The 23,975-nt window shown below is 41.2% G+C and overlaps 1 protein-coding gene across 1 annotated transcript in view; it reads left to right on the forward strand.

The window, feature by feature from the left end:
- Positions 1–438: 438 nt before the first annotated feature.
- Positions 439–23,975, forward strand: part of ALOX5 (arachidonate 5-lipoxygenase) — a 77,043-nt gene continuing 53,506 nt past the window's right edge. The window contains exons 1-4 of the mRNA XM_072628507.1: positions 439–679; positions 13,161–13,359; positions 14,406–14,487; positions 19,735–19,857. Of these exons, the coding sequence (XP_072484608.1) occupies positions 530–679; positions 13,161–13,359; positions 14,406–14,487; positions 19,735–19,857 (554 nt within the window). The 5' untranslated portion in view covers positions 439–529. The remainder of the gene's footprint in view (positions 680–13,160; positions 13,360–14,405; positions 14,488–19,734; positions 19,858–23,975) is intronic.

The following is a 23,975-nucleotide window of genomic DNA, read 5'->3' on the forward strand; positions in this document are numbered from 1 at the left end:
TGCCACAGGTTGTGGGGTTTTTCTCTGGAGGAGGGGTGAAGGAAGGAAGGAGATAGTTCTGCTACCGTCGGCAGTGAGGCTGGGGCAGGGTCTAGCAAGCCCTGAGGCTGGTGCTAAAGACTGAGGCTCCAGGTTTGCAATCCTACTTCTCACTCTCGCCCTGCTGCAGACCTTTGGGTACCTTTGCTTAACCTTCTTGGGGTTCAGTTTTCCTGTTTGTAAAATGAAGACCTTGGACCAGAAGGTCTCAATTTCCCTTCCAGCCCTAGACCCAGGATCCTAGCAACCCCAGCTAACCGGGGCAGGGTGGACAACGTTGGCTTTGGAGTCGGGAGCGGGGAGTTCTCCCTCTGTCCCACAGGAAGAGTGAGGTCACCTTGCGGGGTAGAGGGGGGAGGTCCCAGGGTGGGGCGTCGGACCTCAGTCTCCGCCCCGTCTCTTCACCCCTCTGGGCTGCGGGTGGCGGGAGTAGGAGCGCTGTAGCCCCAGCGGTGGCTCTGGTCCTCCTGCGTGGCCCCCCAGCCTCGCCATGCCCTCCTACACCGTGACTGTGGCCACGGGCAGCCAGTGGTTTGCCGGCACCGATGACTACATCTACCTGACCCTCGTGGGCTCAGTGCGCTGCAGCGAGAAGCACCTGCTGGACAAACCCTTCTACAATGACTTCGAGAGGGGTGCGGTGAGTACTGGAGGAGGGAGAGAGTCCTCCTGGAGTGGTGCTTAGAGATCCCGGGACTAGCACTGCAGAGAAGAACCCCCAGAGCCCTGAGAGCCTGGCCTCTGAACCGGGAGTCTCGAGCTGCAGGAGACTTCCGAAGGGCATGGCGGGGTAGGGGTGAGACACAAAGGTTAGAGGGAGGGAAACTGAGGTCCAGATGGGGTGACATCACACGGATAGCACAGTCAGCATTCAAAACCTGGTCCCCAGACTAGAAATTTAGTCCTGGATCCCCTTCACCACACTCATGTAAGATAGAGGTTCCCCCTCTCTTCATCATCATGACCCCCTCTAGTTGGGTAGCCCTTTATTTCTCACAAAGAGGGTTTAAGTTCTAATCCCACTCCACTGCTCACCAGGCTAGAGGGAAGCCCAGAAATGTAGGGTGACTTATCCAGGGTCACACACCTAGTCATGGCAGCAGAACTGGGACCAGATTTCAGATCTTCTGACTGTCCAATATTGGACAGGGCCCTGTCTAACATACCAGAGGACAGGGTGGCCTAGTGGATAGAGCCCCAGATTAGGAATCAGAGGACCTGGTTGACTTCAAGTCCTGACATTGCAATTCAATACTTGAGTGACTGAATTCACTTTTCTGGGCCTCATTTTCCTCATCTGGAAAATGAGGGGGTCCGTAGAGATGTTCTGTTTATCTTGGCTCCTGTATGGTCTCTCTAGGGCCAGGCTGCCAGGGAGAGAGAGGCCAATTCATGGCACTAGGCTAGATAACCACCATTATCACCTTCACGAATATTGTTATATTTCATTGAAAACTTGACCGTCCCTGCCTTGAGCATTTAGTAAATAGCCACCACCCCAGCCAGTGACCATAGGAAGGAAGAAGCAATAATGATCACCCCTTCCTGGGGGTTGGCAGTTGGATTGATGGCCTACAGTAGACTGGATCCTACGAATATCTCTGTCTTGTCTAAGTCAGCCATAAGAATGTAGGGAGGGTTGGATTTGAAGTTTAAAAATCTGTATTCAGACTCCACCTTGACACTTGCTAGCTGCGTGCCTACAGACAAATTATTTCACCTCTCTGAGCCTGCATTTCTTGGCTCACAAGGCTGCTGCAAGAGAGTGTGAGCTATCAGCACGATTATGTAGAGATTACCTAATAGTTTTGGTCAGGGAGAGCAGGGAGCATCAGGCTGAAAGTGTTTCAAAAGGGACTTTAAAGAGGCCCAAAGCTTTCCCATTGGGGTGAAGGGGGAAGGCCAAAGACAGAGATGTGGCCACTGAATATTATTTTTTTCTTTAATCATTGTTAGGAAAATTTTCTGTCTGAAAGTGGAACCTGTGGGGCAGGGGATAGAGGGCAGAAAATGAGATCCTGGAGGTTTGCAAGAAAAGCCTGCATGACTCCCTGTTGGATGTGTTGTAGGCAAGAGTTAGACTGGACAGCCCCAAGGTCCCTTGGAATTCTATGAATCTGACCCCAGAGTCAGAAGCTGCGAACTAAATCCATCTTGGTAGGAAATAATTTCCTTCATTAGAGCAGATTCCACAGCAGTGCCAAGACAAGGAGAGGTTTGGAAATGATTCAAATATTTTATTGCAAGTTCTAATCTGCAAACATTTTGTGAGCATTTACTATGTGCAAGTGCTAGGAAGGGGGAGGAAGAGGGCGAAGAGATGAAATTAAATAGTAAATAGGAGGCCCTGGCCCTCAAGGAGATTACAGGCTATAGAGGTTCCAATAAGTTGTACTAGGGACTCTGAACAGATCTAATCCGGATAAAGTTGTCTCTAGATCTTGGAAGATGGTGGGACTGAATGAGTGGATGAATGAATGAATGAATGAATGAATGAATGAATGAACGCCATCAAAGAAAGAGGGTTTTTTTCCTTCCTAATTTAAATCTTCTCATTTGTCCATCTTAACAACCTAAAATAACCCACTAAAATACCCACTCTTCAGCATGCTGTTGTTCAGTCATGTCTGACTCTTCATGACCCAATTTGGCGTTTTCTTGGCAGAGATTCTAGAGCATTTGCCATTTCCTTCTCCAGCTCATTTTACAGGTGAGGAAACTGAGGCAAGTGACTTGCCCAGAGTCACACAGCTAGTAAGAATCTGAGGAGGGATTTGAACTCATGAGGATGAGTCTTTCTGATTCCAAGCCCAGTACTCTATCCACTGAACCACCTGGCTGCCCATCATGGTACTAAGTAGATAGAATTAGTGGAGATATTTTCTTTTCTGACTAACGCTGTTACAAGTTTGATTCTAAATGAAGTACCCAGTATCACTGGAGCCCTGCGTAGTAATGACAGGGATTGAACATCATTTTTTCTCTGCCTCCTAGGCTCTTATCTGAGTGGGATAAAGTACTTGGCATGCCAAAGGGACCTCATTTCACACTAGGGTCTTGTGATGGACTCCAAGCATGGGATATAATGAAGTTTCTGGGTAGTATGATCCATTTTTATTTAATTTTATATTGATACCTTTTGTTTTTCACATCACCTCCATTTCTTTTATAACAGAAATTAAAAAAGAAAGAAAAAAGTTGAGCAAAACCAACCTCCACCTCAACCATGCCTGCTATTCCATGCAATTGTATCATTCAGTTTGGATGACAAGTGTATAGGCGCAGAGATTTAGAGTTGGGAGAACCCCCCATGGTCATCTGGTTCAGTCTCCCTCACTTTACAGATGAAGAAAACAAGGCCTAGAGAGAAGTGACCAACCCAAGGTCACACATCTGTATTTAAATCCGAATCCTCTGACTCCAAATCCAGTGTTCCTTCTAATCAATTGAGCCACAGATAGTTATTAAGCACCTACTGTGTTCTCTCCTGGGTACTAAGGATACAAGGACAAACAAGAAGCAGTCACTTCTCTTTAGGGAGCTTGCAGCCTATGAGGGGAAGACAGAAGGAGAGGGAGGAGATAGATGATAGCAGTAACATTAGTTAGCATTTATATAGCACTATAAGGTTTTTGAAGCCTTTTACAAATATCTCATTTGGTCCTCACAACAACCCTGGGAGGTGGGGGCTAAAATTATCCCCATTTTACAGATGAGGGAACTGAGGCAAACAGAGGTTAGGTGATTTGTTCAGGTTCACATAGCTAATGACTGTCCAAGGCCATACTGGAATGCAGGTCTTCTTAACTCTATCCACTGCACCATCTAGCTGCATATGTTCAATTAAAAATATAGGCTATACTTTAAAAATACCAAAAGGGGAGGGTGTGGCGGGGGAGAGTGTGGCAGGGAAGCCAGGTGGTGAACTAAAGGCTAGTGAAATCAAGAAAATCCTCTTAGCACGTCAGCTGAGCCTTGAAAGGAGTTTTCTGGGAGTGGGAAGTAATGAGGGAAACATTCCAGGAACCATAAACAGCCTGCTTGAAAGTAGGAAGCAAAGGTGGGAGATGGAAGCCAAATAACAGTTATTTGGCTAGAAGATAAAGTGTATGAAGGGGCAGTAATGTGTAATTAGCTGGACCTCAGTTATAAGGGGCCTTAAATGCCAAAGAGCAGTTTCTATTTTAACCTCAAGGCAATGGGGATCCACAGAGGCTTCTTGAGTTGAGGAATGACATAGATTTTGAGCTCCAGGAATACCAATATGGTGGCTGTGTTGGGGATGGGTTGTAGAAGAGAGAGACTGCCTGGGTGCATATCTGAAGGTTGTCACAATAGGCTACGCAAGACAGGATGAGGATCTGGACAAGGGTGGATGTGGTATGAGTACAGAAAAGGGATAGACAGGAGAGATGATGGAGTGGAATCAGCCAGACTTGGCACCTCATATAATCACATTAATAGGATCTTAGATTTAGTATTCACAGGTTCATCTAGTCCTTTACTTACAGATGAGGAAACTGAGACCCACAGATGGGGAAGAGCCTTTCCCAGAAGTCATAGATATAAGAAGAGCTGAGGGTTAAGCCTTGTTCCTCTGCTCTGTCCTAACATCTCTTTAAAGTGTCCATTTTCCTGACTGATATTCGCCCCCTAAGTGACTTGGAACAAGTCATGTGACCTTTCTGGGCTTCCATTTCCTCAGTGGCCTCTTAGGAAGTCATAGCTCAGTGTTCCTGTGGTCCTCTACAGTGCCTGGCACACATGAAGGGGACCATGGTATCATGGGCTCCTTAGAGATTATCTGGTCCCATCCCACTCCTTTTCCAGATTGAGGGACTTTTTGTTCCATGAAACTAAATGAAGTGACTTGGCTAAGGTAACACCACGTAGTAAGGAGGATTGGCACCCAAGTGCTCCAGCTCCAGATCCAGCCCTCCTGCCTCCATGCTGTCTCCTATGCATTTTCATTTTGATGATGGTAATGTCTTTTATGGACAAGACTCGGGTACCTTCCTACTGACCTACTTTCTCCTTCTTCATCTCTCCTCCCTCTTGCACATCCATCTTTCTATGGAACCATGAAAATGTTATTGATGAATAAATAAGGCTAATAAGACCTCCACTAGAAGATTTTGTATGAGATTTGCATGATCAATATTCCATTTTCACAGACTGAAACCAGAGAAGGTGGAGAAAGGCTTAGAAGCACTCCAAGTCCTGGAGCCATGCAAACCAGCTGGGGAGACTGAGCCACTATTGTTGAAGAGCTCATTTGTGTGGGGTTGGTTTTTTTTTTTTTTTTTAGCTTTTTGAGAAAGTTCCTGTTGATGCAAAAGACTTTCACATTTTCTCTTGCATAGTCCCAGAGAATAGTTCCTCTTTTTCTGGCTCTAGCACATTCTGACATTTCTTCTCAGTAGCGGTGAAAGAGGCATCAGGAAATGTTTTTCTGTGAACAAGAGTGGCTTTTTCCCTTGGGGGAGATGTTTATTGTCGTCCTGTTCAGACCTGTCAGCACCTATCTACCTTTGGGGGCAGACCCGGCGGACTCTAGGAGTGATCATCCCTTGCTCATTGGTTTTTTAGTCTGGTACTAGGATTTCATCAGTGTGAGGAATTTTCAGTACTAAAACTTCCTCTGCTGATGCTGATTTTTGACTCCAGTAAGAATACTAAGGACCTTAGAAGTCATGTTGTACAGCCTTTTCATTTTATAGATGAAGAAACAGAGGCTAAGATGTTAAGTGACTTAACCCAAGATCACATAGCTACTAAGAGTCAGGATTTAGACCCAGGTTCTCAGTCCAAATCTAGCCCCTCCATCCATTATACCATTCTGCCTTTCTAACTTAAAACCTTAAAGAGTGTTCAGGAGTACTAAGAACCTAAGTGACTTGTCCTTGATCACAAAGCCAGCATATATCAGAGGTTCCAAGGCAGTCCCCCTCCTGCTGCCTCTGCTTCTTTGTTTGTTTTTTCCCTAGAGGCCATGAGGTGTCATAGTGGCTAGAGTTTTAGTAGTTAGAGTCTGAAAGATCAGAATTGAACCCTGCCTCAATCACTTTTTAGCTACATGACCCTCAGCAAGTTACTTAACCTCTCTGTGCCTCAGTTTTCTCATCTGTAAAATGTGTACTTGAAAGGAAAAAGTTTGAAGGGAAGTAACTCTCACAGAAAAATAGAACTTGTTGCCTTCTCCCTCTCCCTCTCCCAGGTCTTCCCATCTTTCTTCCTCAAAGCTTAAATATGTAGCTGGTTTTCACTATGTCCCTGGCTACAACCAGGGGCAATGATACCTGGCTTTACTCTGGCCAAATACCCACAGTTCTGTTCTTCCTCCCTTAGCTTTTTCTTTTTTCTTTGTCAGATTCTGCGCGACCTGAGCTCATACTATGCTTACGCTATTTTTTCTCCATCTCTTTTTCTTCTCCTCTTTCTCCTCATCTTCCCTTTCTTCCATTGCTTCTTTCTCTTTCTTCCTCCTCCTTTTCCCCCTTCCTCGATTCCTCCTCTCTCTCTTTCCTTGGTACCTTTTGCTTTCTTGTAGTTGCAGGGCTTTCTGGACTTTCTGATACTTAACAGTGTCAGAATAAAGTTCAGTATTGTTGAGAACTTACTTGTCATTTGCCTGTGGACAACACGGGAACATTCATTTTTAACAGAATGAAACAAAATCAACACATTTTCTAACTGCTCTCTCCAAAGCCACCTGTGATTTCTCCACTGCTAAATCACTGACCTTTTTTTGGTCCACAGGTTATTGGACCTTTCTGTGTATGACTGACCACTACCTCCTCCAGGGACACTCTCCTCCTTTCCCTCCTTCACTGGATTTTAAAATAGTTCTCCTTCTACCCAGATGACTCTTTCTCAGTCTTCTCGCTAGTTAACGTTTTTTTTTCCCCAAGCATAGATGACTTCTGTCCTGGGCTCTCTTCTTCTCTACTCTACCTTGATGAGGTTTCTCCATTGGATATTATATTAGCTCATGATAAAATGGGTGCATTTTATCATATCCTCATAATCCTTGAGGAACCATGCAACAGAGCCCATAGGAGTTAGGGCACTCAGCCTTCTGTGACCTGTTCCTGGTTTGGATTTGGAGAGCATGCCTCAGGGGAAAGGGGCCTCCCTTTTTCTCATACTCATTGGCTTGTTGAATTCTCCCCTCCCCCAGCTCCCTAGGAATAATTTTAATGATAGTAAATTAGATTATGGCTCACAAAGCTAACAGGGCCTCTAAAGGAAAGAGGTAAAAGGAGAGTTCTCAATGTACACAGTATTAACTGGTCAGGCAACAGGTAATTCATATTATACATACAAGGAACACTAATTTCAAAAAAAGTCACAAGTATCCATGAACAGAGCTGGGATCGGTAACAACTTGGAACTACTTGTACAGTATGTTAGGATCATAACATTTGTGCTTTGTCAGAACATAAAGCATCTTGCAGAATTGCTAGACATTTTGATTTCATCTTGGCTGGACAATGTCCAAACAACTGCTGGTACATGTCTGCTTGTCAAATGGGCCAGTCTTCTCTCTGAGGAAGAGGTTTCCCCTGCTGTCGCTCGTAAGGCCTCCAGTCCTGGACATCCATCCAGGGATCCTTGTTTTACCTAAGATCTGGAAAAAACAAACATTAAAGGGATAAAGGCATCCCGACTCCCCTCCCACCCGTCTTCCTAGTTGAGTCCATGTCACATGGGAAGTGGTGGTAGAATTGCCATGATACCAGCGTAAAGAAGGGCTCATTTTTCTGCAGTCCTTTATTGGAGTCCCATGAGGGTTATAGTCAAGACAGTCCCATTTATACCTTTTAAAAGGTCCGTTAGCCAATGAGGGCACTTATCACTGGCCATTCTGCCTCTTCTAGATCCCAAAGCAGCTGTAATGGATTGGGGCAAACTGGAATGTAAAAATCTGTTAGTATCAAGAAACCAGTAAACATAAAGAATGATATCATGGGTGGGAATTGGACTGCCTCTTTTAGTTTGCACCAATCTGCTCCTTTGAGAATCAACTTTAATGGGATTGTTTCTTCTGGTACTTAGCACAGTCCCTGACACATAGCAGGCACTTAATCTTTATTGACTGTATCTTCCTCAGAGAGACACATTTGAAACCAGTGGGATGTCTTCTAAACCCGAAGTAAGGGCTCAGTTCCTCAGTCCTCGGAAAAATTGCTTAAGTAAGGACCACACAAGACCCACAGTATACAGAAAGGCAATTTCCTCTTTTCAACCTCAGTGGCGTGTCGGTCAATCAGAATGCTGAAAGTGTTTACCCTTTGTGTAAATGATAAGACAAGGAACTACTTACTCATGTTCAGAACTACAGAGATATTTTAAAATTTCACTAATCAAGTGAGATTACATTCAGATCTCGCAAAATACACAGAAATACCGAAGTGGATCATTGAGCTAAGTGGATCATAAAATACTGGAAGATAATGGAATGGCATCCATAGCCATTGTAGAAAGATAGAAAATGTTTAATCAACAAATAGAATTATAGAAGACAGATGAATTTTAGTACTGAAAATAAAAATGAATTTTTGCACAGCCCAAAGCAATGTGCCTGCAGTACTTACCTTATAGTGTTGCTGAGAGTCCCTAATGAGCCCACAAACATTTTACAAACCTTGAAGTAATATATAACAACAATAATAATAGCTAAAATGTAAATACCACTTGAAGGTATGCAAAGGGCTTTCCAGATTGAATCTCACTGGAGCCTCACAAATGTGTGCAATAGATGCTACAAGTGTTATTCCATTTTACATATGGGGAAACTAAGGCACCGAGCACTCCATAGAATCATAGGATTGTAGATTTCAGTTGAGTCCTACCCTCTCAGAGCAGTCTTTTGACATGGTGGTGAGTTTTCTTTCCCAAAAAGTTCAGCACAGCTCTCCTAATTTTCATGGCACCATCCTGTGATTTAGATCTACCTCAGAAGGTAAATAGAATTTGGGGATCACTGAATAAGGAGTAGCCTTCCCCTTAGACCTGTCCTGCCCAAATAACTAACTGCAAAGAAACAGGTCTCCTTTTGTCCAGGTATTTGCTGAATTCACCCCTTGGGAAAAAGAAAGAGGAGAAATTTACCTGCCCTGCACAATGCACATAACAGGCACTTCATTAATGCCAGCTAATAGCAGTTAATACATTAATAGTTAATAATTAATTAATAGTTAATAGAAGTTGATCTATTTCTTGAGCAAAATTAGGTTTCTATGTCTCATTTTTCAGTGGTGTGATTATTCTTGAAAATGAAACTGTTGGTATTTCCTGGAGAATCTCAGTTCAATTTAACACAAATCTGTTTTTAGCCACCTTTTGATGTATACCAGGTCCTATACTAGACACTGGAAATATAAAGAAAAAGATTAATAGCCCTTGCTCTCAAGGGGTTTACATTCTACTTGGGGTCAGAAGATAATAGATTTAGAAATGGAGGAGAGTTTTGACATCATCAAGTCAAATTTCTTTATTTACCAATGAGAAAACTGCAGTCTAGGGAGGGGAAGGGAGTTGACCATGTCATGCAAGTAGTAAATGGCAAGGCAGGATTTGACCCCAAGTCCTCTTGACTCCAAATCTAGCCCTCCCCTGCACAATGCTGTCTTTCTTAACATGATATGATACAAATTCAGGTAAGTATAATCCAAGGTAAGCAGTGATGAGAGCAAAGGAGAGATTCAGACAAAGTACACTAAACCTCTCTGAGGTTGAAGAGAAGCTTTTGTCTTGAAGGAAGCAAGGAAGTCTAAATAGGGGAGGAGGTGATCCATGAGCTAAGCTTGGGAGGAAGATAGATTCTGAAAGGCAACAAGAAGAAGCAAGAAAATTCTAGGCCTGGGTAAATGAACGGAGGGAGTATGTTGCTCTAGAGTTTACGAAGTACCTAATGGTCCAGTTTGGCTGGAACGTAGTGTGTATGAAAGGATGGGAAGAAAGACTGGAACAAGATAGTAGAAGACCTTTAGTGCCAGGCTAAGGAAAATGTATTTGATCCTAGAGGCAGTAGGGAATCACTAAATAATTTTGATCAGGGAGTCCGATCTGTGTTTTAGGAAAAATATTTCAAGAGTGGTCCAAAAGCCAGATTGGAGAAGGGGGAATTGGAGGTAGATAGAACCATCAGAAGGTTCAAGCAATAGAAGTGATGAGGGCCTGAATTAAGGTGATAGCTGTGTGAATGGACAAAAAATAGAGGGTTCAGAGATTTTATTATGAAGATAGAATTGATGGGCCTTGGCAAATGATTAGCTATAAAGGCTGAGGTATAGAGAAGAACCAGAGATGACTCCAAGGTTTTGGACTTAGGTGACAGCAAGGATGTTGGTACCATCACTAAATCTGATCCTCTCCATAGACAGAAAAACTACCTCAAGTAAGGAAGTCCTGAGTTTGAATTCTGACTCAAACACTAGCTGTGTTATCCTAGACAAATCATTTAACCTCTATTTACCTCAGTTTCTTCATCTACAAAAGGGGATAATAATAACACCTACCTCCCAGGGTTGTTATAAGGATCAAATAATATCATATCAAATAATTATCATATTTGTAAAGCACTTTGTTATACAATGCTACAGAAATGCTATTGTTGTCATTGTCATATAACATTGTTATTCACACACTCTGCATTTTAGGTTGTTTTGTTTTCTATTGTTTCATTTCCACCATTTCATCACTTGCCGCCTTGTCTTTGCATCATGTCTAGAATCTGTTTCTCCTCATAAGATCCCTAACTTCTTTAAACTTAGTTCACCACTCTTTCCTTGTTTCCCCAGGGATTAGCACTCTTCCTTTTTAAAGGATTTTGTATTCTTTGTGCAGACTTTGTATGTGTGTTTGTATATATGTTGGTACCTATGTGCACACACACATACACATATATGACTGTATTGTACCCACCGCCACCCCCAGCAGACTAAAAGCTTCTTGAAGGCAAGGAGTATTTAGTTTTTAACTTTATATCCCAAGTGCTTTGCCCATATGAAGTGCTGGTGTTGGACTGAACTCCAACTTCAGATTCTTTCACCACTCATTTTGCAGAATTTCCCATATTCTTACAAATTTGTGCCAACTACTTATAGATTTTAGATGTTAGATTTCTATCATAAATGTTTATTGCAGATTTCTCTCCCCCTGCCCCCACAGTTTTCTTTCCTCTTCATTCTAGATACCTTGCTTTTTGATTGTGCAAACGCTTTTTGTTTTCTTATATAATCGATTCAAGTATTTTGAACCTTTATAATTTTACTTAAATCATGAAGAGTTTTTATTTTCTTCACAGCTGTAAAAGATATGATTCCATTCCCTTCAACATTGTTTTAATGATTTAAAACACTGGATCATTGCTCCATTTGGAATTTATTGTGGTGTACAGGGTACAGGGTGTCTCTTTATATTTTTCACCAAATTGTGATCCATTTTTAACTGAATAATGTTCTGGTGTTCTGACCACCTCCCTCCCCCCACGACCTGTATCTTAAATATTTACTCATTATCTCTTCCCAAAGCCAATTTGTTTACTTCAGTTACTAAATGATACAATTTAGCTCCTACTTTGTTTTCCCATCAATGGTATTTACATTGAGGTATATGTTAATAAAGCCAATTGTTTCTTTCATACATTCCCATAGTAGTTACAGTTTTCGTTATATAAACACTCAAACTGTCTTGTTGTACTGCCTTTCCCCCCAAGGTGGGGGGATTCAGTCTGTGATTCAAACAACTCCACTACTGTTTTATTACCCCTGTATAGAAATTACATGGAGCCGATGCTTGGTTATGAATAGTTTTCAAGTTCAATGGGAGTTTTTCTTGTTGAAGTTCTTCATATCTATTTGTAGTATCAAAGATCTTACATGACCTTGGCTGATTCTCTAGGAATAGCTGAAATTCTTGTGTGCATTATTAAATGATCATTGATAGTATCATTATCAAGTGATTATTTATTAATATTGTTATTAAATGATATTAAATGACTTGGAAACATTAAGCCTAATCTATCTAAGGAGACAGTTTTAGGATGAAGTGTAATTTCTCTAGATTCATAACATATGATATACCAGCTCTTTGTATTATTCCTTATTATGGGTGAAAAATCTTGAGTAATTAAGATTACTTTTTTTTCATATGAGATTTTTTTTCCCTTGGTTCATTTTAAAATAATTTCACTATCATTATAATTTTGGTAGCTACTGATAGACTATATGGGTGAGTTGAATCTGAGTTTATCCTTTTTTTGCCATTTAGTGTATTCCATAAATCTTCAGTATGTCCCAATTTTAATATTTCTGAGAAATTTTCTTGCGTGATTTTCTGAAATCATCAGATTCTTTTCTTTTTTATCCTTTTTAGGAATTTCATCATTTCTTAGTTTATTTCTCTGAATCTCCTCTAGTTCTTTTACCCTTGTTTGAAGGTTATTGGGTAACTTTCAATCGTGTTTATTTTTTAACTTATTTTTGCTGATGGTTCTACTACCTTTACTATTTCTATTTCCAGTAGAACAATTCTACTTCTCATCCACATTTTTTATGTTATTCATGGATAATTCCAAGTTGTTTAAGTTTTATTGTTCTCTTGTTATGTGCCTTTTTTCTTTTACTTTTTCAGTTTTACCTTTATTTAATTAAGCACAATTATAATCCACAATTATGTCATATGATAGTTTCAGCTCCATTGATGGTGGACATTATTGGTGTTAAAGTAATCTTTTCCCTCCCTTGATATCTCCCTTTCAATTTTATTTAATGTATAATATTTATTCATTGTTATAAGACTTTTAAAAATCAATTTGCTATATCTTATTCTTTGCTACAAGTTTCCTTTGGCAATCTATTGCTGCCTTTTTTAAGAAAGATGCTGGAGTCAGATACTTGTATCAAGTATGCCAAGGTATCTCTTGGCAAGGGAATTAAATATCCATGGGGATAGGGGAGAGAGTGGAGTCTCAAATACACCATTAATCTTCTGTTTGTTCTCCTACAAAGCAAGACAATTTCAAATGATTACTTTGTATTAGTTGACGTGGATCTGTTGGAAACTTGAATATGTCTATTAGATTGCAAGTTGGATTTGCCTTTTATTCTGTACAGGTAGATTCTTATGATGTGACTGTGGGTGAAGAACTTGGAGAAATCCTTCTGATCAAAATTGAAAAACGAAAATATTGGCTTCATGATGACTGGTACCTTAAGTATGTCACTGTGAAGACTCCGTATGGAGAATACATTGAGTTCCCCTGCTACCGCTGGTTCACTGGGGAGGGTGAAATTGTCCTTCGAGATGGGAGAGGTGAGTGCTAGAAGACTTCCTTCAAGGGCCTAGATTGCAATGTAAATATGTCCTGACAGATGCTATCCCTACCAGAGAACTAAGGTCATGGGAATCATTTTGTCTGACACCAGCAGTTTGGAGGTGAGGAAGCCCAGAGAGGTTAAATGACTAGCCTAAAAACACACAAATACTCAATACTAGAGCAGGCATTTGAATTGAGGTCCTCTGATTTTAGGTTTCTTTAGGTGAGTCCATGGGTTACTAGTAGCTCAGTGCCCTGTGAACATTTATATCTTAGATCTAGTTGGTTATTAATACCTGAGCTGAGAAAACAGCTCTTGCTCTTCTGTAGGTCAATATTGCTTGAGATCATTAAGACTGATGGGCAGCTGGGAGGGGGTCACTAAATAACTGTGAGACTCCAAGACTCTGTATCTTGAGAGTCAATCTCTGGGCCTCAGTTACCTTACCTGTAAAATAAAGGATTTTCACCAGAGAGTCTCTAAGGACCCTTTCAGCTCTAAGCCTATGATCCTATGAATAATTAAGACCCAGAAAGAATCTGCTTAATTAAATGTGAAGGATGCCAGGTAAGTGGGAGTAAATCTTAACCACCTACCATTTCTAGAACTGATGTGCACAGCTTCTAGGCTTGATAATTTAATAATTTGTGCTTTTGGACACAAACCTAGGTACCCTTCTGACTTCTTAGCTTGGGACTAGAAGGGTTCATGGAAAGCCTCACCTCATTGTCTGACATAAACTGACCTTAGGACTTGTTTTTCTTGCTTGAAATCCCTCTTCTCTAATATAAAGTGTAAGATTTCTGAGTGGGAGAGCTCCATTCTCTTAGTAACATCCCCTCCCTGCCATGGTCATGCTCCTCTTGATCTCCTTTAGCCAGTGATGCCAAAATTCAGGACTGAAGAGGCCTTGATGGATGCCTAGGCTTGCCAGGACTTCTGAGAACAGGATCTGATACCATAGAGCCTCCATTCCTTCCTAAAAGTTAGATGATTCCCTCGGATTGTATCTCTACTTGTCTTCTCTTCATTCCTTCACAGCAAAGCTGGCTCGGGATGACCAAATTCATATCCTCAAGCAGCACAGACGCAACGAACTGGAAACTCGGCAGAAACTCTATCGGTAAGTTGTGGTATTGAAACAATTTGATGTTGTGATCCTGGTTCCTGATAAAGCCCTTTCCAAAATGTTTGCACATTATGGCCTGTGTTCCAGTGGACATGACCTGCTTGCAGTTCTCTGTATGTGACATTCCATTTCTTGGCCCCAGGTCTTAGCACAGGCTGCAACCCCCCCATGCCTAAAACACACTGCAATCTCACCTCCATCTCAAAGAATCCCTGTATTTCTTCAACTGACCCCTCCTCACAAGAAGCCTATCCTCCTCTTCCCTATCTCCCAGATACCTCTATTACTGGGTTCCTTTCCTTATGAAATTGTTTTGTATCTCTTTCATGTTTAATTTTCTATGTAGGTGTTATCTCCCTAATAAAATGTATGCTTTGTGAGGGCAGGGACATCCATTTCTGAGTTTGTGTCCTTAGTGCCTGGCATAAGTAGGTGCATAATAAATGATGGTTGAATTAAATTGGATTCTTCATGTGAGCAGCTGCCCAGGTCATAAAACTCTCTGGCACAAAGTTTCTGTGACCCTTTCTGCTTTCATGTTGCCATGGAGTGAGCTCAGAGTGGCTGACTTGCTTTTCCCCCTGTCTCATGTCTCACCACTAGATAGATGAAGAGGTGGGAGGAGAAAAGGGGATTCAACAGAGCTAAATAACAGCTGTATTGACCCCTGGGAGGGGAAGAGGCATCCATAGGCTTGAGGGAGGGTAGGCACTGGATTCCTCAGACCTACCTGGTTTAAGGTGGGGCAGCTCTTTTCCCCAAGATCAGACCTAGCTAGAGAAAGGGAATTTCTCCCTGTATCAGGAAGTGGATGGGAGGACCTATACATCATCCTTCTCCAAAGCTCTCTTTTTCTCTCAGCTGAAATTAGTAACATTTAGCCCAGCTGTGGACAAGTGATTTCTTTATGGGCACAGCTAACTGTTGCAGCCCTAGCAACTAGTGTAGCAAACAGCTGTTGGGCCTTCTAAAGGGAAGTTGCCACTGGGAGAGGTTCCTGGAGCTTTTTCTGAAGAGGGTGGGGAAAGGCTGGTCTTCTATTACATGAGTTGACTTTGTTTCATCAGAATAACTTAGCATATCCCAGGGAAAGGTAAATATAGACAAAGATGATCAGGGGGACTGCATGAACATCAAGTTTGAAGTTGGATCATGAGATCACAGATCTAGAACAGACGGGACTTTGGGGGCAACTCGTCCAATTGACTCATTTGACAGATGAGGAAACCAGTGGAAGACAATCCAGGTGGTGAAGGCCAGTGCCACGTCATGCAAAGACTGGTTGAAATGATTAGGAGAAGAAAGATTAGGAAGACAGGGAGTTAAAATCACAGAATGTTAGAGTTGGAGGTAACCTCTGAACTCTTTTTTCTGTTGTAGATACCTTTGGCAGACTGGTGAAGCCTATGTACTTCTTATCACAATAATGTTTTTAAATGCATAAAACAAATATATAAGATTACAAAGGAAATAAATTATGTTGAAATATAGTTATCAAATATTAAAAGAAAGTTCATGGTACACAGGTTAAGAACTCCCTGATCTAGTCCAAACTGAACTTCTCTAAGTAAAAGACTTCTCTAATAGACCCAGCATTTGCTCAAAGACTGTGATGACTTTGATTTGGTTTGCTTGATCTTGTTTCCATGTCCCACTGTGGTTCATTCAGCTTTCAGATTTACTGTGGCTGCCCCTCAGGTGTTACACTTCTGTTTTCCTCTGTCTTCTCTATACTGAGTCAGACTTCCTGGAAATTATATCCGTGATATCCTGGCCATCCTTAGATTTCTCAGATTTGCCCTGACCAATAGGTTAAAGTACATCCTGTTTAGTCTCAATTCAGTGACTTTTAGTCTGATGGAACCCAAGACCAAATACTGCCCTCTGGCCAATCTCCCAAATGGCAAAGACGGAAAACCTTTCTGAGCTTCCACATTTCTGCTCTTTGTCTTCAGTAGCTGAAGCCCCTACCTTCCCCTGAATTGCTTGCCCAGTGCTAGTCATGCCCTGAGGCCATAATGTCTTAAGTTCTTTCCGTTTTCCTAGCACCTGTTGCTTCATGTGAAGTTCTTGCCCTTATTTAGATGAACATGTAGAAATTGATAAGATGGTGGGCCTCCAGAAGGGGACAACCCAGCTGGCGAAGGGCCTCAAGACCTGCTATCTAGAGACAGATGATGTTTAGACTGAAAAAGAGAAGACTACAGAAGGGATAGAATCACAGAGTTGGAGAGAAAGCCATAGAGGGAAAGTCTTACCCCCAGAACAATCACTTCAACAGTATATGTGACAATTCACTATCTGACCTTTGCTTGAACACTTTCAGTGATGAGAAACCTGCTGCCTCTCACAGAAGCCCATTCCACTTTGGGAAAGTATAATTGTTAGGAAGTTTTTACTGAAATCCAGTCTAAATTTGCCTCTTTGCAACCTCTACCCATTGGTCCAAGTTCCACCCTCTAGAACAAGAACATGTCTAAGCCCTCTCCCGAATGACTGTTTCAGGTACTCAAAGATAGCCATAATGTCCTGACTCTACCATCTTCCCCATCCCGAGTACAGGGAGAAATCTCCAGTTCCTTCAACTAATCTTCTAATGTATGATGGTGCAATGGAAAGACAACTGGATTTGAATCCGAGGACTGAGTATGAAATCCTATCTTCACTATCTCCTAGCTGTGTGACCACCTGTCTGTTATTTAACTTCCCAGTGTCCCAGGTAGCTATGACTGATATGCATCAGCAGAAGGTTCCACACCAAGATTGCTACCCCATAGCCATGCACTCATAGCCCCAGGCCCACTCCCACAAAACAAAATACACTTTGAAGCCTATTTTATCTATTGAATTTCCATAATACTTAGAAGGTTCAATTTGCCTCCTTGAGTTGGAATCACTACTTCACTTTATTTGCTTCTTGATCTCCGTATTTCCACATTGCAATCCTTTTGTGGATTTTGTCACATGAATTTTCAAGTCTCTTTGTTGCTACCCGTCTTCCTCCATTTCCATTTCATGCTTTGTCTCAGCTTAAAGAGTCGGTGCTTGAGTGTCAAAATTCAGGTGTTATTGCATCTCACTTCAATTAAGGTACAAGTCAAGACACCACCCATGATATCATTGTTCCCTTTGAAAATGAAGGACAGACAACAATAACCAAAAAATGCACCTCATTTACTACCAAGATCCTGCTAACTCTTTAAGATGCAAGTGTCACAGAATCATAAACTCTCCAAGATAGAAAGGACCTAAAGGCCATCTCCTCTAGTTCGACCCATGCCCCGAAAACAATCCTTTCCGCAATATACCTGACAACGTCTCAGAATTTCATTGAGAGGGACCAATGACTTCCCAAAACAATTCCATTCCCCTTTCATCAGCAGCCTTCAGATTCTACCCATTGCTTCCAGTTTTGCTTTCTAAAACGAAGCAGAACAAATCTCAACCCTCTTCCCAATGGGAGCCCATCAAATAACTGATGGCAGTGATTACGAGCTCCTGAGCTCTTCCTCAGGCTAAATATTCCTAGTTCCTTCAACCAATTCTCCTCTGGCATGAATTGAATGAGACTGCTCACACCAAAACAACTTAGACCTAGGGCCTTTATTGCCTTTTGAAAATTCACAATTCTTCTAGCTTAGAATGAATCTCAGGCATCTATCTGAACACACCAAGCATTTTTTTTTCCTTTGACTTCTTTCTCTCTCTCTAGTTACATTTTCCCCTCTATTTTCAAACATCATCTTCAATTTTTTTTCCTACTTTCAGCTGTTTCCTCTTTGGATTGTTTATTCATCACATCATATTTCCTTCTTCCTATTTAGATCTTAATTCAGGAAGCCCTGAATTTTGCACTGTTTGCAAAAAAAATATCCTTAGATCTCTGGAAGTAACTATAGTGCTTTGAAGTGAAATAACAACTGAGGAGAAAGCCAGGAAACATACATACACACACACACACACACACACACACACACACACACACAGATTTTTTTCTTATCAGACATGATTTTATTGATATAAGAAGCTCTCTCCCAATAAGAAGCTCTCTCTACTAAAGCAAAGCAATACCTGCTCCTTAATTTCTAGTCTCAGAGAGTCATCTCAGGTTAAGTAACTCGTCCAGGATCACACAGCTAAAACATGTCAAAGGCAGGACTTGAGACCAGGTCTTTCTGACTCATCTGAGGGGAACCATGGCAAGATTAAAGAGAGAAAACGAGGCTTGGAAAGCCTTTTTTGGTGAGTGACTCAAGGAATCAAGCAGGGATAGGATTGCCTTGCTGCAGTAAGGGGCCTGTTGATGTCATTTATTATGAATTATTAACACACTCCGTTAACAGGGTATTATGACCTATCCAGCTCAGTTCAGTGGCAGATGCACTGGAATAGAGAAAGTGGGTAGTTTTGTGTGGGCTGAAGTTATGAACAAGGGATGAGCTGTGATTGTACAAAGCGCAAAGGGATTCTAGAGTAGAAGACAAAAACAGAGCTGAATCTGGCTAACTATTGAGTCAAGATTGCAGAGGAAGAGAGATGAAGTCAGAACAAGAAAAATGGCCTAAAACACGGAGAAGAGGGGTTGGAGATTGTCAGGGGTTGTCGCTCCAACAATCAGGGTGAAGAATGGGTTTTTAGGAGTTTGAGGCATTAGAGAAAGATGGAGAAATAGGAAACTGTGGTCAGGCAGTAGAATGTCAAAGTTTAAAATTAGTAAATTAATTTTGAATAAATTAATAAAATTTGTGATAGTGAGATGTGGTATACAATGATGGTCTAGGTGTGATTGAAGAATTGGGAGGTTGAGGGATTTGAGAAAACATAAGCATGGATATTGAAGTCACCTAGTATAAATGGTAGGAGTTGGAGAGGAGAGGAAGACAATGAGCTAGGTCCTGAACTTGAGAAAAGAGGGAGAATGATCTTGGGGCCAAATAGACAATTACCACCATAATCTAAATTGGTTAAGAGATGTGAATACTGTGATCAATATTAGCACTATATAGTAAGACTATAAAAGTAGGTTGAAGCCAGGTGGTGAAGGACTTTACATTCCAGATATTTGATCTTAGAGGTAATAGGGAGCCACTGGAGTTTATTGAGTAGGGGAGTGACCTGGTCACACCTGTGCTTTAGGAAAGTCACTTTGCCACATGTCAGTGTCATTCTTTCAATTAATAGTTTCCCTTTAACTTTCCCACAGTTTTTCTCAGTTCTGGTTTCCTTCTTCTTCCTTCTCAGGTGGATGGAGTGGAACCCTGGATTCCCCTTAAGTATCGATGCCAAATATCACAGTGATTTACCACGAGACATTCAGTTTGATAGTGAGAAAGGAGTGGACTTTGTTCTAAATTACTCCAAAGCGTAAGTCTTTGAATTCGAGAGCTTGACAAGCTCAGAGAGCACCCATTTCTTTCTATTTACATACGTAAATTTGAAAGCCAACTGAACTTGGAAATAGCCTTAGTCTTTAGGAAGCCTGATGCTGGTAGATTGGTTCTCAGGGCAAACTTATAGGCTGGTCTGTAAGAATGGGTAAATGAATGGCTAATACTCTCAACCAGATTCCTTCAATGTCTGTGACTTGGCTAGGGAAGCCAAACCTTCTCCAGTTAGCACTAAAAACAACCATATGAGAACAACTAAAAAGGGATTCTGGCCTCTGCCTTAAGGTAGCATGAACTCATGTAACCACAATTACTACCCCTTCAGTTTTGCACAAAATTGATCCACTGTGGGTATTTTTTAAAAAGTGGAATTGATTTTTAGTTTTTACATCATCTTCATTTCCCAATGTGTCACTTTTTCCTTCCCCTCACAGGAATAAAAAACAAGGAATAAAGGAATTTTTAAAACCAAAATAAAAACAAGGAATAAAAAAATTACAAGGCAAGGCAACACACATTTACTGAGCAGTTATCTATGTGCCAGATACTGGGCTAAATTCTGAGGATACAAATACAAGCAAAAAGAAAGACAATTCCTGCCCCTAAGAAGCTTTCATTCTGATGGGGGAAGACAACATACCAAAGGGAACTGAATAGCTTAGAGTGTAGAACACAGAAGGGATCCTTTTAGGGGAATGGTATCCAAGTCTGGAATATAGCACAGAAGGAAGGGGAATGAAGTGTGGGTGGCCTGGGCTATCTCCAAAATGGAGGACTCTAAAGGATCTCACCAATGGGAGAAGGACATGACATGACAGAGGGATATTCTAAGATGAGAAAGTCCAGGATACTGAGGGAAGTTCCACCAGGAGAAGGAAACTGAGTAATAGTGGTGAAGATCATGGAGGGGAAAAAAGAAGGGGAAAACAGATCAACAAAACTCACCAACACATCCCCAATTCCAATAGCATTTTTAGGGTTCCACACCCATAGTGTTCTACCTTTGCAAAGAAAGGGGGCAAGAGCATTTTTCTGTCTTTGATTTGGGATCAAGCTTGGTCATTATAAGTTTGCAGCATTCCATTTCTGTGATTTTACTGTTCTTTTAAAAAAAACATATGATTTATTAATTTTTCCAGTTTTCAACATTCACTTGCACAAGAATTTGAATTCTAAATTTTCTCTCCATCTCTCCCACCCCTCACCCCAGGAAAACATGCACCCCATCCACCCCTTCCCCCAGTCTATCCTCCCTTCTATCACACCCCCTTCTTCCATTCCCCTCCCCCTATTTTCCTGAAGGGCAAAATGGATTTCTATACCCCATTGCCTGTACATCTTATTTCCCAGTTGTATGCAAAAGCATTTTTAACATTCATTTTTAAAGCTTTCATTTCCTTATTCTCTCCCTTCCTCCCTCTCCACTCATCCTTATTGAAAAAGCAAGAAATTCGATATAGGTCATATATGTGTAGCCATGCAAAACACTTCCATAACAGTTATTTTGTGAAAGATTAACATACAGTTGACTTTTTTCTGTCCAGCCTCCATGTATTCCATTCTCTCCCTTGATCTGTTCCCCCACAATAGTGTTTGCTTCTGATCATCCCTTTCCCCAATTAGCTGTCTCTTCTATTATCTCCCCTCTCCTATTCCCTTTCCCCCCTGCCTTCCTGCAGGGTAAAATAGATTTCCATACCCAAATGAGTGTGTGTTATTCCCTCCTTAAGCAAAATCCCATGACAGTAAGGCTCACATATTCCCTTTCATTTCCCTCCTCTTCCCCTCCATTTTAAAAGCTTTCTTGCCTCTTTTATGTGAGAATATTTTATCCATTCTACCTCTCACTTTCTTTTATTCCTAGTACATTCCACTAAACAGTAAATTTTATATTTTGGGTATTCTCCCTTCATATGCAGCTCACCCTGTGCCTTCTGTAAACATACATACATACATACACACATATATATACATATATATACATATTACACACACACATTCATCCATATATACATATACCTACATATATATATAATATACACATACATACCCATATACACCTACATTATATATATGTGTGTGTGTATGTGTGTGTATATATGCATATATATGTATGTATATATATATATATATATATATATATTCTTTCTAACGACTTTAATACTGAGAAAGGTCCCATGAGTTACAAATATCTTCTTTCCACATAGGAATGTAAACAGTTCGACTTTAATGAGTTCTTTTTGGTTTCTCTTTCCTATTTACCTTTTCATGTTTCTCTTGATTCTTGTATTTTAAAGTCAAATTTTCTATTCAACTCTGGTATTTTCAACAAGAATGCTTGGAAGTCCTTTATTTCATTGAAATTCCATTTTTTCCCCTGAATGATTATACTCAGTTTTGCTGGGTAGGTGATTCTTGATTTTAATCCTAGCTCCTTTGACCTCTGGAATGTCACATTCCAAGCCCTCTGATCACTTAGTGTAGATGCTGCTAAATCCTGTGTTATCCTGATTGTATTTCCACAATACTTGAATTGTTTCTTTCCAGATGCTTGTAATATTTTCTCCTTGACCTGCGAAGTCTGGAATCTGGCTACAATATTCCTAGGCATTTTCCTTTTGAGAACTCTTTCAGGAGGTGATCAGTGAATTCTTTCCATTTCTATTTTACTCTCTGGTTCTAGAATATCAGGGCAGTTTTCCTTGATAATTTCTTGGAAGAAGATATCTAGGGTCTTTTTTTGATCATGGTTTTCAGGGAGACCAATAATTTTTAAATTATCTCTCCTGGTTTTTTTTTCCAGTTTTCACATTGTCTACTATTTTTTCATTCTTCTGGTTTTGTTTTATAATTTCTTGATTTCTCATAAAGTCATTAACTTCCATCTGCTCCATTCTAACTTTTAAAGAACTATTTTCTTCAGTGAGCTTTTGGACCTCCTTTTCCATTTGGCCACTTCTACTTTTTAAGACATTCTTCTCCTTATTGGCTTTTTGGACCTCTTTTGCCAGTTGGGTTAGTCTGTTTTTAAGGATCTTATTTTCTTCAGTGTTTTTTTGGGTCTCCTTTAGCAAGCTGTTGACTCGTTTTTCATGACTCTCTTGCATTGTTCTCATTTCTCTTCCCAATTTTTCTTCCACCTTTCTTACTTGATTTTCAAAGTCCTTTTTGAACTCTCCCATGAGACCATTTCACATTTTTGGGGAGAGGCTTTGGATGTAGGAGCCTTGACCTTGCTATCTTCCTCCGGTTGTATGCTTTGGTGTTCCTCTGGTTATATGCTTTGATCTTCCTCATCAGAAAGAAAGGAAGAAAATACCTTTTCATCAAGAAAGTACCCTTCTATAGTCTTATTTTTTCCCATCTTGGGGCATTTTCCAGTCAATTACTTGACTTTTGAGCCCTTTTTCAAGTGGAGGGTATACCCTCCTAGTCTTTAGAGGTTTTGTGTAACTGTTCTCTGAGATATCTCTAGGGACCTGTAAGTTCTCAGTTCCTCCAGGGTGGCATAATCAAGGGAGAGGTGTTTACTGCTCTGGTCTGTGAGCAACCACAAGCACTCTTGTCCTGGAACTATGAGTCGGATTCCCTCTCCACAACCACCACCAGTTCCACCATACCAGTGCTCCTTCTCACCCCAGAACTGCCACTCAGGGCTAAGACCCAAATTAGTCACTTGATTCCCCCACTGTCTGTAGGCTAAGAGCTCCAGACATAGCTGCTGATGCTGCAGTGGCTGCTGCTGCCCTAGGGCAGGGCCCCAACCAAGTTCCCCTCTCACTCAGGTGTAAGAGCTTTCTCACTGACTTTTGAAGCTGTCTTTGGCATTTGTGGGTTGAGAAATCTGGAAACCACAGCAGCTGCCAATGATCCAGAACCCTGAACCTGCTCCAGGCCCATCTGTGCCAGCGTGACCCACACTGGGCTGCGCTCTGCTCTGAGCTGGTACAATAGACCCTTCCTGTTGGCCTTCCAGGTTGTCTTGGGCTTGGAATCTGTTTCACTCTGTCGTTTTGTGGCTTCTGCTGCTCCAGAATTTGTTTAGGGTCATTTTACAGGTATTTTAAGGGCTTCTGCCATGTTGGCTCTGCCCTC

This window comes from Notamacropus eugenii, chromosome 1 (assembly GCF_028372415.1).
Source record: "Notamacropus eugenii isolate mMacEug1 chromosome 1, mMacEug1.pri_v2, whole genome shotgun sequence".
NCBI lineage: Eukaryota > Metazoa > Chordata > Mammalia > Diprotodontia > Macropodidae > Notamacropus > Notamacropus eugenii.